A 12,515-nucleotide genomic window follows, 5' to 3' on the forward strand; every position below is an offset into this window, starting at 1 on the left:
AAATTTCTCCTTAGTTCTAGGAGAACTAAGACTTAGGAACAGCTTCATTAAATACTCTGATTACTGAACCACAGATAGTTTTCAATTATTATATTCAGTTTTTCAGCCTCCATTCTTCAAGCTAGTAGTATTGTGGCACTGATATAATTTATAAGGCTAGCAATCTCTCTTTGAACCATCCAACCCTTTGCTGCTCTTTGTTAAATCTTGGCCTTGGCTAGTGTCAGAAAATTTACAACATGATGACAAAAGCTCTCAGGCCTATAATTGGCTTCTTTCTAGTCTTGCACAGGACACAAAGACTGCATTTTGTTAATAAACATCTCAGATAAGTAGCAAAACCCTGAGAAAACCTAATGTGCAGGAACATAAATTATATGGATGCAAACTCCATTGCTTATCCCCTTAAATCCTTAAACAATGGGGGAAAATACCATAACAGTACCGAAAAAGAAAAATGGTGATAGTCAAGTAGGACAGATCACACCCCTTCCAGTCATCTTTCCTGAATCTCCTTAGAGAAGCAGTAAAAATGCCAGTTACACCATGAAAGGCTTAGAAAGCAAAAGAATATTGATAATAGGTAGCACTTCAAATAACAACAATAATGTTTATTCCACATAGCTTTGTTTGCAAATAAACCATTGTCTTTGTAGTTCTACTTTTATTATCTCTATCACAGCTATTCCTAGCCTCACAGATTATATGCATATTTTCTTTGCATAAACCTGGGGTTATACACAGGTCCTTTTTAAGCATTGCAGCCAATTTATGCTTTGGATGAAAGGGTGTTGCTGGTCTCTTTTACTAATGAACTTTAGTAGATTGTTTTTTGCTAGAGTACATACCTTCGGCCCTGCAGCATTATACCCCTGAGTACATAACAAATCATGCTGGAAATCACGGATTTTAAAACAAATTCTACCCCCTCAGGCTTCAAGCATAAAAACTACTAACTTGGACATCAGTGGAGAAGAAATTACTCTGTCTCCCTCCATAAGGGAATTCACTGATTGTAAAGCAAATATTCATTTGCATACGTTTTACAAAATTTAAAAATAAGTTTAATTTGAGAGTTACTTTGGAATAGAATATATATAAAATTGCCTTCTCCCCCTTATGGGTGGTATTTGTCTTCCTCAATCTAGGATACTGAGAGTTTGAGGGTTCTGACTAGTATCTTAGCCAGACATCTGTATCCAGATTCCATGATTTTCTTTTATTATTCTTTATTTGTTTCATAAAATTTGTACCTGTGAAGATCTATCAGGATGAAAACTATATTGTTATCCACCTCTTTATTCCCAAGGGCTATTTTGATATCATCTGGAATACCACATGTGAGGATTACTGTTAAAAAAAAGTAAGACAGAGTGAGAAATAAGAAGTAATAAATATTTTACTATTTTTTTTAAAAAAAAATCTTATGTTTAGAACATGAAATAACATTAAAGTAGTAAAATTATTGGGAATCTAATACACTAAAAAACCAACAACCTAATAAGCAAAATCAGAGAGGTTAATACAAAAGTTGAAACTTAGTATTCTGATGGTTATCAAGAAAGAGTGTGGACTTCCTCTATTTTATTGTTAAAGGAACTTACGAGATATATTTTAGTGGAACTAACAACTACAAAATGGAGAACCAGCAAGTTGACTGGCTCTTCATAATTCCTTTCTGGACAAGGAGAAATTTTGAAATCACCCTCATGTGCTACATATAGTTGCTCCTGTGGGAAAATTATAACAAATTAGATTCTTCTTCTTAATTTTATTCCTCATATTGTCTCAATCACCCCTTAGACAGGTCATACACAAACCACCTTTAATCTACCGACAATTCTCAAAATAAAGGAAATGATTAAAAACACCTTACTGCCCTCATCAGGGAAATGGAACCCCTTCAAGATTAAATCACAATACCAGGCCCCTTACAATAAAACCACAGTTAGAAATGCTTGTTAACTGCTTTTCAGCTATTAGCAGGGATGAAGTACTACTGGTTCGGACCAGTTCAGATGAACCGGTAGTGGAGATTGGGGCTGGTTCGCCGAACCGGTAGCAACCACTGGCTGGCCAGGCTCCCAAACCAGTCCACAGCCCGCAGTCCTGCCATGCTTCCCTGCCTTCCACGCTGCCTTCCTGGCATCCCCATGGCCAGCTTGCAAAGGCAAGCAAGTGGAAGGCCACATGGAAGGCAGGCAAGCATGGCAGGGCTGCGGGGAAGGGAGCTAGCAGCCTACTCCCTTCCCTGCAGCCCTGCCATGCTTCCCTGCCTTCCATGCTACCTTCTCCTCCTCCTCCTTGCGGGGTTCATTGAGTTTGTTTTGCAAGCTCACCCAAGGTTTACAACTTTGCACGGCCTTTGGAGCTTTTGTGCAGCAAGTCCTCCTCTTCCTCCTCCTCCTCCTCCACAGCTCTAATGTGGGTTTTTAATTCACAAGGAAGGAAGAGAAACCCTTCCCATCCAACCTGAGGACCAATTAGATTTTCTTGTCGCTCATGGTGGGAATCCAGTCTTTGCATGGGAGAGAATTTCTTCCCACTGGCCCGGCAGCCCTTGTGGGAGATGCAAACATTGTGCTGGGGATGAGAGAGGTGGTGCTGCCAGTGCTGAGAGAGGTCCCTCGCTTTCTTCCTTCTCCCACCACTGCCACTGGATCCGAGACTGCTGCTCCGCTGGGCTGTGCATGGGCAGCCCCAGGAGGGTGGGCAGATGTAAGGCCAATGCTGGTGGTGGTGAAGGGAGACCAGCTGCGCTCGGCCGAAGAGCCGCCTCTGGGGAAGATGGTGAGGCTCACTCGCCTTTTGGGCCTGGCATGCTCAGGTTCTGCGGGGCCTTTGGGCAACTGGCACCTGCTTGCCTTCCCCTCCACCTTGGGTCCCACTGCCTGCATCCAGCCCATGATGGAGAACGCACCACTTCCGGGCTGGGCCGCCCTACCTCCCGGAGCACTTTCTTCCTTCTCCTGCAGCAGCCACTTCTCAGACCAGGTGTGTGTGAGAGAGTGTGTGTGTGTGTGTGTGTGTGTGTGTGTGTGTGTGTGTGTGAGAGAGAGAGAGAGAGAGAGAGAGAGAGAGAGAGAGAGAAAGAAAGAAAGAAAGAAAGAAAGAGGAAGGGAGAGAGAGAGAGAGAAGAAACAAAGAAAGAAAGAGTGATGTGAGTGACATCATGTTGGCCAAGCCCACCCAGTCACATGACTGCCAGGCCACGCCCACCAAGCCATGCCCACAGAACTGGTGGCGAAAATTTTTAGATTTCACCATTGGCTATTAGGAACTTTTACAGAATTGTAATTGCCTTACAGACCTTTTTCAATCCTTAGTAAAAGAAATTTTAAGTAGAAGTTTGAAGTTTTAAACTTTTTGTGTGTCACATCCTGGACATAAACTGCATCAACTCCTCCCCTCAGGATGCTGCTATAGGGCACTGCATGACAAAACAACTAGACACATGCCATCTCGTGCCATCACTCTGCTAAACATCAATTCCCACAGTCTTATGTTATTTATCCGTGTAGTAGGGCTGTGTTACTATTATCTTTCTCATCTTTCTTTTTACTTTCTACTTTGGTAATTTATGATTATATTACTTAGCTGTTTGTACGTACACTAAGAGTTATGCACCAGAGACAAATTTCTTGTGTGTACAATCACACTTGACCAATAAAGAATATTTTATTCTTCCAAAAAAACCTGGAATAAGCAGCAAAGCGATAGTTAAAATTTTGATTTTAGAAAGTTACAACTGAACTGAGGGTTTAGATAAATTTAAAATAAGATTTTGGAATTAATTAAAATAATCTGTCCTATGAGAGCACACTTTTCTTTTGAATACTTTTTTAAAATGCTAAAATAGAACCTTGAAGTTGGACACTAGAGAGAACTACAAAGAACTAAAACTCCCAATACTACTTAAATTTGACTTATTAATTCAGAATAAAGCAAAATGTTTTAACCTTGGATATATTGAAGGATATTTTTGAACAATGAATCCAGAAGCTAATTTTAAGAGAGTCTACCTCCATAGATGGACTGAGATTTAAAATATAATGGAAGAGGAACAAGTTTTACTGGACAAAAGTGAGACTGATGTAAAAATGGCAAGCTACAGGAAAGATATAGAAAAAGACATTATACTGGACATACAAAAGAAACTGGCTGATATCTTAATATTTAAAACAGTTATACAAATAACAAACCAAAAGAATGATCTGGCTAATTTTCATATATTGTATTTACAAAAGAGGCTTGAAGAAGAAAATACGTAAAGAAATCAAGTTTTAGGACATTATTTCAAGATACAGTTTCTTTAAAACATAAAAGGAATACAAATTAGAATAGAAAAGAACAGAATAGAATAAACAGAGTTGAAAGGGTCCTTGAAGTCTTCAAATCCAACCCTCTGCTTAGGCAAGAAACCCTATATACCATTTCAAACAAATGGTTGTCCAATCTCTTATTAAAAACTTCCAGTGTTGAAGCATTCACAACTTCCAGAGGCAGTATATAAATATAAAGCTGACTTATTTGATCAAGGTGTAGCTAGATATGTTGCTATCTCTAGTAACCATCAATGGCTGATTGGGGTTGAAATGACAAGGTTTTAAAGGATTTGTTTATAGATAAGAGGTGGGATATGGGAAGAAGATATGCTGTATTTTAAAAGAAAGTGATAAGCTGTCTCAAGTTTCAGTCTCACTGGCACACATAGTTTTTCAGAAAATTATCAATTTTACTTCAAGGCTGAAAAGTTAAACATGAAGCAAAGGAATGTAAACAGGTCAAAGACTTGCCTGCAAAGTTTGTTTTGAAATAGAAGCACTCTGAAGAAGAGTTCAAATTCAGTCCAAGTTTTAAAGAGCTAGGTCCAGATTATCAGATAGTTCAAAGGAGAGTTTAAAGAGAAGACTCCACATATGATTGTCATACATAGCCAGACAGTCAGAAGTTATCTCCAACAAAGAGAGCATGCACAGATGGTTAAAAAATGGGACGTAATGGCGTCCCGGTGGGTGGGCAGAGCCTCCTGCCGCCGGCACTACGGATTCACTAAACTGGATAAAACTGGGGGGGGGGTGGATTTCACCGCAGGGCTACATTCAGCTGTCAATAATGTTTACTTCTTTGCTTGGACAGCAGCATAATAAATTCCACTGTGCTGCTCTCTTCTCTATTCAGCTGGTACGTCAGGGGTATCAAACTCACATCATCATGGCGATGTCACGTGATGTATCAGAACTTTTCTCTCCTTTGCTAAACCAGGTGTGGGCCATGAGTTTGACAGCTTTGTGGTACATGGATTGGAAGGCATTACATCATCCTCATCTGATTTTTTTGGCTGTTTGGCTGGTCCCTATGTTTGATCAGTCTCACATGATTCCTGGCTTCTTCCGGACCAGATTCAGACTCAGAACCTAAGTCCTAAGCCTGGGCCAGGCCATTAAGTTACTAAAATTGTTTATAATTGTGAAAAAGAAGAAAGCAATTTCTTTATATCTTTTCTTTTTATTTTATATATCTATATATCTATATATAAAAGCGAAAACCACTCACACATTAATCACAAAATCTCCAGAACCGTAAAGCCTGCAAATTTGAAATTTGCCATGTATGTACCTCTTGGCTTCTAAATGCTCACTAAGAAAGGATTTTTCAAAATGACCACCAGTGCATTAGGGAGAACCTGAGGGAGAGAAGGGGAGGGGAGAGGACAGGGGAGGCTTCTGTGGGGCCAGCCTGAGGAAGAGACGGGGAGAGGAGAGGATTTCTGGGGCCAGCTTGAGGGAGAGAAGGGGATAGAGAGGAGAGGCTTCTGTGGGGTAGCCTGAGGGAGAGAAGGGGAGAGGAGAGACCAATCATAACTACTCATTAATTTTCAAATTCTAAGTGTTGATTTATCAAGCCCAATCACATAGTTTTGTAGCGGAGCATGAGTATTCAGCCAGTTTTCTATATTCTTTTTTTTTCTATATTCTTTTTCTTTTTGCTCTTTTTATGGTGAGATCAAGGTTTACTCTTTGTGATTCTTTGTCCCATCTGCACAGTGCAACATCCTTGAGACATCCTGTTTCTGGGACACAGGAAGAGTATCTGATTTCAGATGGTTGGCTTCTGAACTTACCAGAATTAGTACTTATCCCACTTTTATGGTTAGAACATTCCTTTCTCCATTCCTTTATAACTGGAAAGACTTAGCAGTTCTCATCTTCTTTTCTCCTAATCCAACAGCCTTGAAAGGGTCAGTGACTCTTTCTTGGCTTCCATTTCTATTTCTGCTGATCCTGAATAGTTCTCTCTGCCTACCAACTCATCCATGGATCCTAAAGGAGGAAGGGATTTGGGAAGAAAGTATATGCATTTCCTCTAGAGCAGGGCTGTCAAACTCGTGACTACACCGTATCATTACATGAAAAATCACAACTTTCCCCCCCTTTGCTAAACCAGGGGTGGGCGTGGCCAGCACGTGACACATCTGGCCCACGCATGGGCCACAAATTTGGCACCCCTGCTCTAGAGAGAATATAGCAGGCAGAGAAATCATTCAATATCATGATCTTCTGTTCAGATACTTTCCAGTCCAAACCCAAAGATGTTTTCCAAATGGCAACTGGACTTTCTTGGCTTTTTTTCCCTTGAAAATGTTTCACTTCTCATCCAAAAAACTTCTTCAGAACTGAACTTTTCAAGGAAAAAACCCAAGAAAATCCAGTTGCCTTTTGGAAAAGCACCTTTGGGACAACCATGACCTGGATGATTGAGAATCTCCATAGACATATTCCGAGTTCAGAACTATTCCACTATAGACTATGTTGGAGTGGCATGACAACAGGAAATGTCCAATAACCAACAGCTCAAAGTGTAACATTCCATTCACTCTGGTTTAAGGAGAGTACTCATCTGTTCCAGTGGATCAGCGATATATAAGAAAGAAATGTTCACTTCTGTTAAAGGTGTCTTAAATACTGTCCAGTTTCATGTACATGCAAGAATTTAATTTTCTATTTGTAGTTATCCAATCATCCTGTAACTGTAACTTTGTTGCTTATGATTTATATTGATCCTTATGATTTATATTGATATATTGACCATCAATTGTGTTGTAAATGTTGTACCTTGATGAACGTATCTTTTCTTTTATGTACACTGAGAGCATATTCACCAAGACAAATTCCTTGTGTGTCCAACCACACTTGGCCAATAAAAATTCTATTCTATTCTATTCTATTCTATTCTATTCTATTCTATTCTATTCTATTCTATTCTATTCTATTCTATTCTATTCTATTCTATTCTATCCAATCACTCAGAAGCTCCTTAAGTTCAAGTTCCTCCTGCTCCAAGTTCAAAGAATTGATAAGTGGTGAGACACCAATGCAAGACTTAAATCTCCATGTTTATTATAAGTAGAATGTTCCTAGCTGGGGAGTGCTGGGAGTTGAAGTCCACACATCTTAATTTTGCTGAAGTTGAGAAACACTGAGCAAAACCACCACATACTATTCTCGTTACTGCTATCTGTGAATTTGCTCAGTGAAGAGTGATCTATGTTTTCTAACTAAAGTAGAAAATATTCTATCTTGCATGAACAAGTATTAGTCTGTTTTGTGAGTAGGAATATTAATTACATGAAAGTTAAAATGAAAGAAAAAAATTGCATAGGTTTGATCATGCGTGACCCTTTGTAAAATGTTTCTAGAAGTTCCAAGTTATTTTGTTTTGTGTGGTGGGACATGAAGCCTCTAGAGGGAAAGCTAAACAGAGTTTCAAAGAGTATCAAGGGTCATAAAGTGAGATGAGGAGGGATTGTACATTCAAAACTTGCCCCCACGTCCAAGTCTGCATTGATAGTTTTCACCCTCATCAGTGCTTCTGCCAGCTTGGTAAATAAGGCATCTTTGCATGACTCCAGAAAATGTTTTCAGACAATGCTGGCTCCCTCACCAAGAGAAAGCACTACGCCCTAGAGTCAGACACAACTTGACTTTTGCATGCAATTATATATTATGAAATTCTTGTAACTTCCAGAAACCATCACAATATTTACAGCAGAACCAATCTGAGTGCAAAAATTAAAAAACAGATGAAAAGACATTAGATACATAGTTGGAATAGGGGACTGGCCTCAAGGAGAATTAAACCCCTGGATAGGAAGTTCAGAAAAATAATGGCAATGGATTGTGCCCTTCATCCCCATAAACAATGCTGACAGATTCTACTTACTAAGGAAAATAGGTGGGCGTGGAATATTGCAAGTATATCATATGATTGAAGAAGATAAAAAGGCATTGGAAAGATATCTGAAGGACAGTGAAGAAGCTAGCATAACGGAAGGCTTAGTGAGGACTGGAGTGACCAAACTGCCATACAAGGAAGACCAAATAAAAAACAAAAAAGAGGCATGGCAAGACGTGGCCAGTACATTAAAAAATAGCAGGCAGATAGACAATAACAGAACTTGGTAATGGCTAAGAGCAGAAAAGTTGAAGAAAGACACAGAGGGGCTAATTCTGGCTGAGCAACACCAAACCTTAAGAACAAGCTTTAAGATTATGTTTGGAAGCAGCTCAGACAGATGGCTCCCTAATGAGGAGGAGGAGGAGGAGGAGGAGGAGGAGGAGGAGGAGGAGGAGGAGGAGGAGGAGGAGGAGTCAGGCTTGATAAACAGTTGTTATAACCAATATCAATAAAAGTACTGTTAGGCATCCTTAAAGTTGATTTCATGGCCTGGTCTACCTAGACCTGTAGATTCCAGACAGAAAGCCCTTACCATTGCTTTTTCGACTTGAATTTTTCACAATATCTTGCAATTCTTCTGGCGTCCTTAGAATTTGCCTGAATTTCATGTATTTTGAGATATCTGTAACTGAAGCATCTAGAGCATTCATATACCTGGGATTGAAATAAGAAACAATAGGAAAATTAATATTTGGCAGTTGCATAAAGTTTGGCAAAATATTTGGTGTGAGGAAGATGATAGCGTTGTGGCATCAAATCCCCCCAAATTTCAAGCTGTACATGTCTCTAAAAAAGATGGCACTTCATGTGCATCAACATTTATAGTATTAAAACCATTATATTCCTGTTGCAAAATCCATAATAATCATAGGCTTCCATCATATTAAGCTTACTTTTAAAAACGGGATGTTTCTTATCCCGTCATATAATAGGTTTCCTCGACCTGGAATTGAGCCTGGAAATGAAATGAATATGTGTGTTTCTATGGTCATTGGTACGCAGGGATTGGGATGTAAATAGCTCTGGGGAGGTTTGTACTAATTTTGAATTGTCATTAAGCAATAAAATGTTAAATGAGGACTATCTATATTGTTCTGAATATTCATGTCATATGTCTTAATACTTTTATGTGTAGTGTTTTTAACTCTGTATCACATAAAGTACATTTCTTTCTGACCGGTCGCAGACAGTGTTGGCAGGAGGGCAGAGATCGGCCGCAAGGCACCTCATGTGTGGGGTGCCACAGGGGTCGGTTCTCTCGTCTCTTCTGTTCAACATCTATATGAAGTTGCTAGCTGAGATCATTCGTGGTTTTGGGGTGCAATGTCATCTGTACACTGATGATACTCAGCTGTACATTTCCACCCCTAACCACCCCAATGACGCCATTGAAGTGATGTCTCAGTGTCTGGAGGCCGTGCGGGTCTGGATGGGGAAGAACAGGCTTCGACTCAACCCTTCCAAGACTGAGTAGCTGTGGATGCCAGCATCCCGGTACAGTCAGATGACTCCATCGCTGACTGTTGGGGGCGAGTCATTGGCTCCTATGGAGAGGGTCCGCAACTTAGGCGTCCTCCTGGATGTATGGCTGTCCTTAGAAGAGCATATGACGGCCGTCGTCAGGGGAGTTTTTTATCAGGTTCGCCTGATACGCCAGTTGCGTCCCTTCCTAGACCGAGATTCCCTATGCACAGTCACTCATGCCCTCGTCACTTCCCGCCTGGATTACTGTAACGCTCTCTACATGGGGCTCCCCTTGAAGAGCACCTGGAGGCTCCAACTGGTCCAGAATGCAGCTGCGTGGGTAATAGAGGGAGCAACTCGAGGCTCCCATATAACACCTCTCCTGCGCAAGCTGCACTGGCTTCTGGTGGTCTTCTGGGTGCAATTCAAGGTGTTGGTTACCACCTTTAAAGTGCTCCATGGCATAGGACCGGGTTATTTACGGGACCGCCTGCTGCCACAAACTGCCTCCCATCGACCTGTGCGTCCCATAGGGAGGGTCTCCTCAGGGTGCCGTCAGCCAAACAATGTCGACTGGCGACCCCCAGGGGGAGGGCCTTCTCCGTGGGGGCACCTGCCCTCTGGAATGAGCTGCCTCTGGGGATACGTCAACTCCCCGACCTCCGGACCTTCCGACGCGAAATAAAGATCTTTTTGTTTTATCGCGCAGGGCTGGCTTAATGTAATTTTAACATGGGTTTTATTATGGTTTTATTATAGTTTTAAATTTTGTTTCAGCGTAATTGAATTAGATTTTTAAATTGTTTTTTATTTTTGTGTAATCTGTTTTTATTTGGCTGTGAACCGCCCTGAGTCCTTCGGGAGAAGGGCGGTATATAAATTAAATTAATAAATAATAAATAAATAAATAAATAAATAATAAAATAATGTATAGCTTTATAGAATTGTAAGCTATGACTTCAGTATGTACAACCCTTGCAATTCACTTCTGTACCAGTGGAGATTCCTTCTTGTCATGGTGCCTCTCTCTCTCTCTCTCTCTCTCTCTCTCTCTCTCTCTCTCTCTCTGTGTGTGTGTGTGTGTGTGTGTATGGTATACATCTCTACCTGTATCTATCTATCTATCTGTCTGTCTGTCTGTCTGTCTGTCTGTCTGTCTATCTATCTATCTATCTATCTATCTATCTATCTATCTATCTATCTATCTGAATAGAATAGAATAGAATAGAATAGAATAGAATAGAATAGAATAGAATAGAATAGAATAGAATAGAATAGAATAGAATAGGATTTTTATTGGCCAAGTGTGATTGGATACACAAGGAATTTGTCTTGGTGCATATGCTCTCAGTGTATATAAAAGAAAAGATACCTTCATCAAGGTACAACACTTACATTAAATTTAACAATGATACAACACTTAATGATAGTCATATAAGCAATCAGGAAACAATATCAGTATAAATCATAAGCCACATACAAGCCACAAAGTTACAGTCATAAGTGGAAGGAGATGGGTGATGGGAACGATGAGAAGATTAATAGTAGTGCAGATTTAGTAAATAGTTTGACAGTGTTGAGGAAATTAGTTGTTTAGCAGAGTGATGGCGTTCAGGGAAAAACTGTTCTTGTGTCTAGTTGTTCTGGTGTGCAATGCTCTATAGCGTCATTTTGAGGGTAGGAGTTGAAACAGTTTATGTGCAGGATGTGAGGGATCTGTAAATATTTTCAAAGCCCTCTTTTTGATTCGTGCAGTATCAGTGGAAGGCAGGTTGGTAGCAATTGTTTTTTCTGCAGTTCTAATTATTCTCTGAAGTCTGTGTCTGTCTTGTTGGGTTGCAGAACCAAATCAGACTCAATAATTCTTTCTTTCTTTCTTTCTTTCTTTCTTTCTTTCTTTCTTTCTTTCTTTCTTTCTTTCTTTCTGTCTGTCTGTCTGTCTGTCTGTCTGTCTGTCTGTCTGTCTATCTTGTTATCCATGCAAGTTAGAAGTCTTTTTAGTCAGAAGTCTCCTACTGGCTACCCCAAGTTACCTTTTGTCCAGGGGAGGGGGAGATTGTCCACCCTGGACAAGGAAATACTGGATTATAGCCAAATATCACTTGGTGCTCTCTGAACTTGGTTGTTTGCTTGAAGATATTTCATTATTTGGCAAGGTAGCAGCATCATTGCTAGTGAATGTGGAGTTTTCTCCCTGTTTGTATACAGTAGCTTGCCTTGCCAGTGTTGATGGGAGTGGGGTTTTCTCATTGGTAGTTTTCTCAATAAAGGTACTTTTTTCTTCTTTATTTTTTGTCTCGTATTAATCCCTGCTGATCTGGGCATTGGCTGAAGAGGATATATTTTAATCTCCTTATGTCTCTCTGAGCTATTTTGTTATCTCCTTTGAATGGTATGGAAATGTGGTTGATCTCTAAGTATGTATTGATGACTGATTTGTCTGAATGTCAGGTTTCGAGGAATTCTCTGGAATTTTTTGGATTTAGGTTGCTCTAAGATGCTCATAATTTCCCAGTTGAAACTATGATTAAGTCTAACCATGTGCTATGAAAATCACATTTCTATGCTTTGCTTGTGTCAACCGTCCTGTTGGCATATGCAGCAAAAGAAACTCTTTACCAAGAGTTTAACTTTACTGATAGATCCATACAGAAGAAGCGCAACTAGCTCGGAGATTTTTGCATGAAAAACAGCATAGTTAATTTCCCCTTTCCCTATTTTGACCACCCATTGTCCATTGTCCACCAATCCAATTCTTTTATTTTGGGAAAACAGTCTGCACCTTTGGAAGGTTCCCATTGAATGGCCTTGAA

The 12,515-nt window shown here is 40.1% G+C and overlaps 1 protein-coding gene across 1 annotated transcript in view; it reads right to left on the minus strand.

Moving 5' to 3' along the window:
* Positions 1-12,515, minus strand: part of GUCY2C (guanylate cyclase 2C) — a 96,369-nt gene that overhangs the window by 73,968 nt on the left and 9,886 nt on the right. The window contains exons 5-6 of the mRNA XM_058191663.1: positions 8,771-8,892; positions 1,254-1,350 (exon numbers count right to left, since the gene is read on the minus strand). Of these exons, the coding sequence (XP_058047646.1) occupies positions 1,254-1,350; positions 8,771-8,892 (219 nt within the window). The remainder of the gene's footprint in view (positions 1-1,253; positions 1,351-8,770; positions 8,893-12,515) is intronic.

This window comes from Ahaetulla prasina, chromosome 7, assembly GCF_028640845.1.
Source record: "Ahaetulla prasina isolate Xishuangbanna chromosome 7, ASM2864084v1, whole genome shotgun sequence".
NCBI classification, from domain to species: Eukaryota; Metazoa; Chordata; class Lepidosauria; order Squamata; family Colubridae; genus Ahaetulla; species Ahaetulla prasina.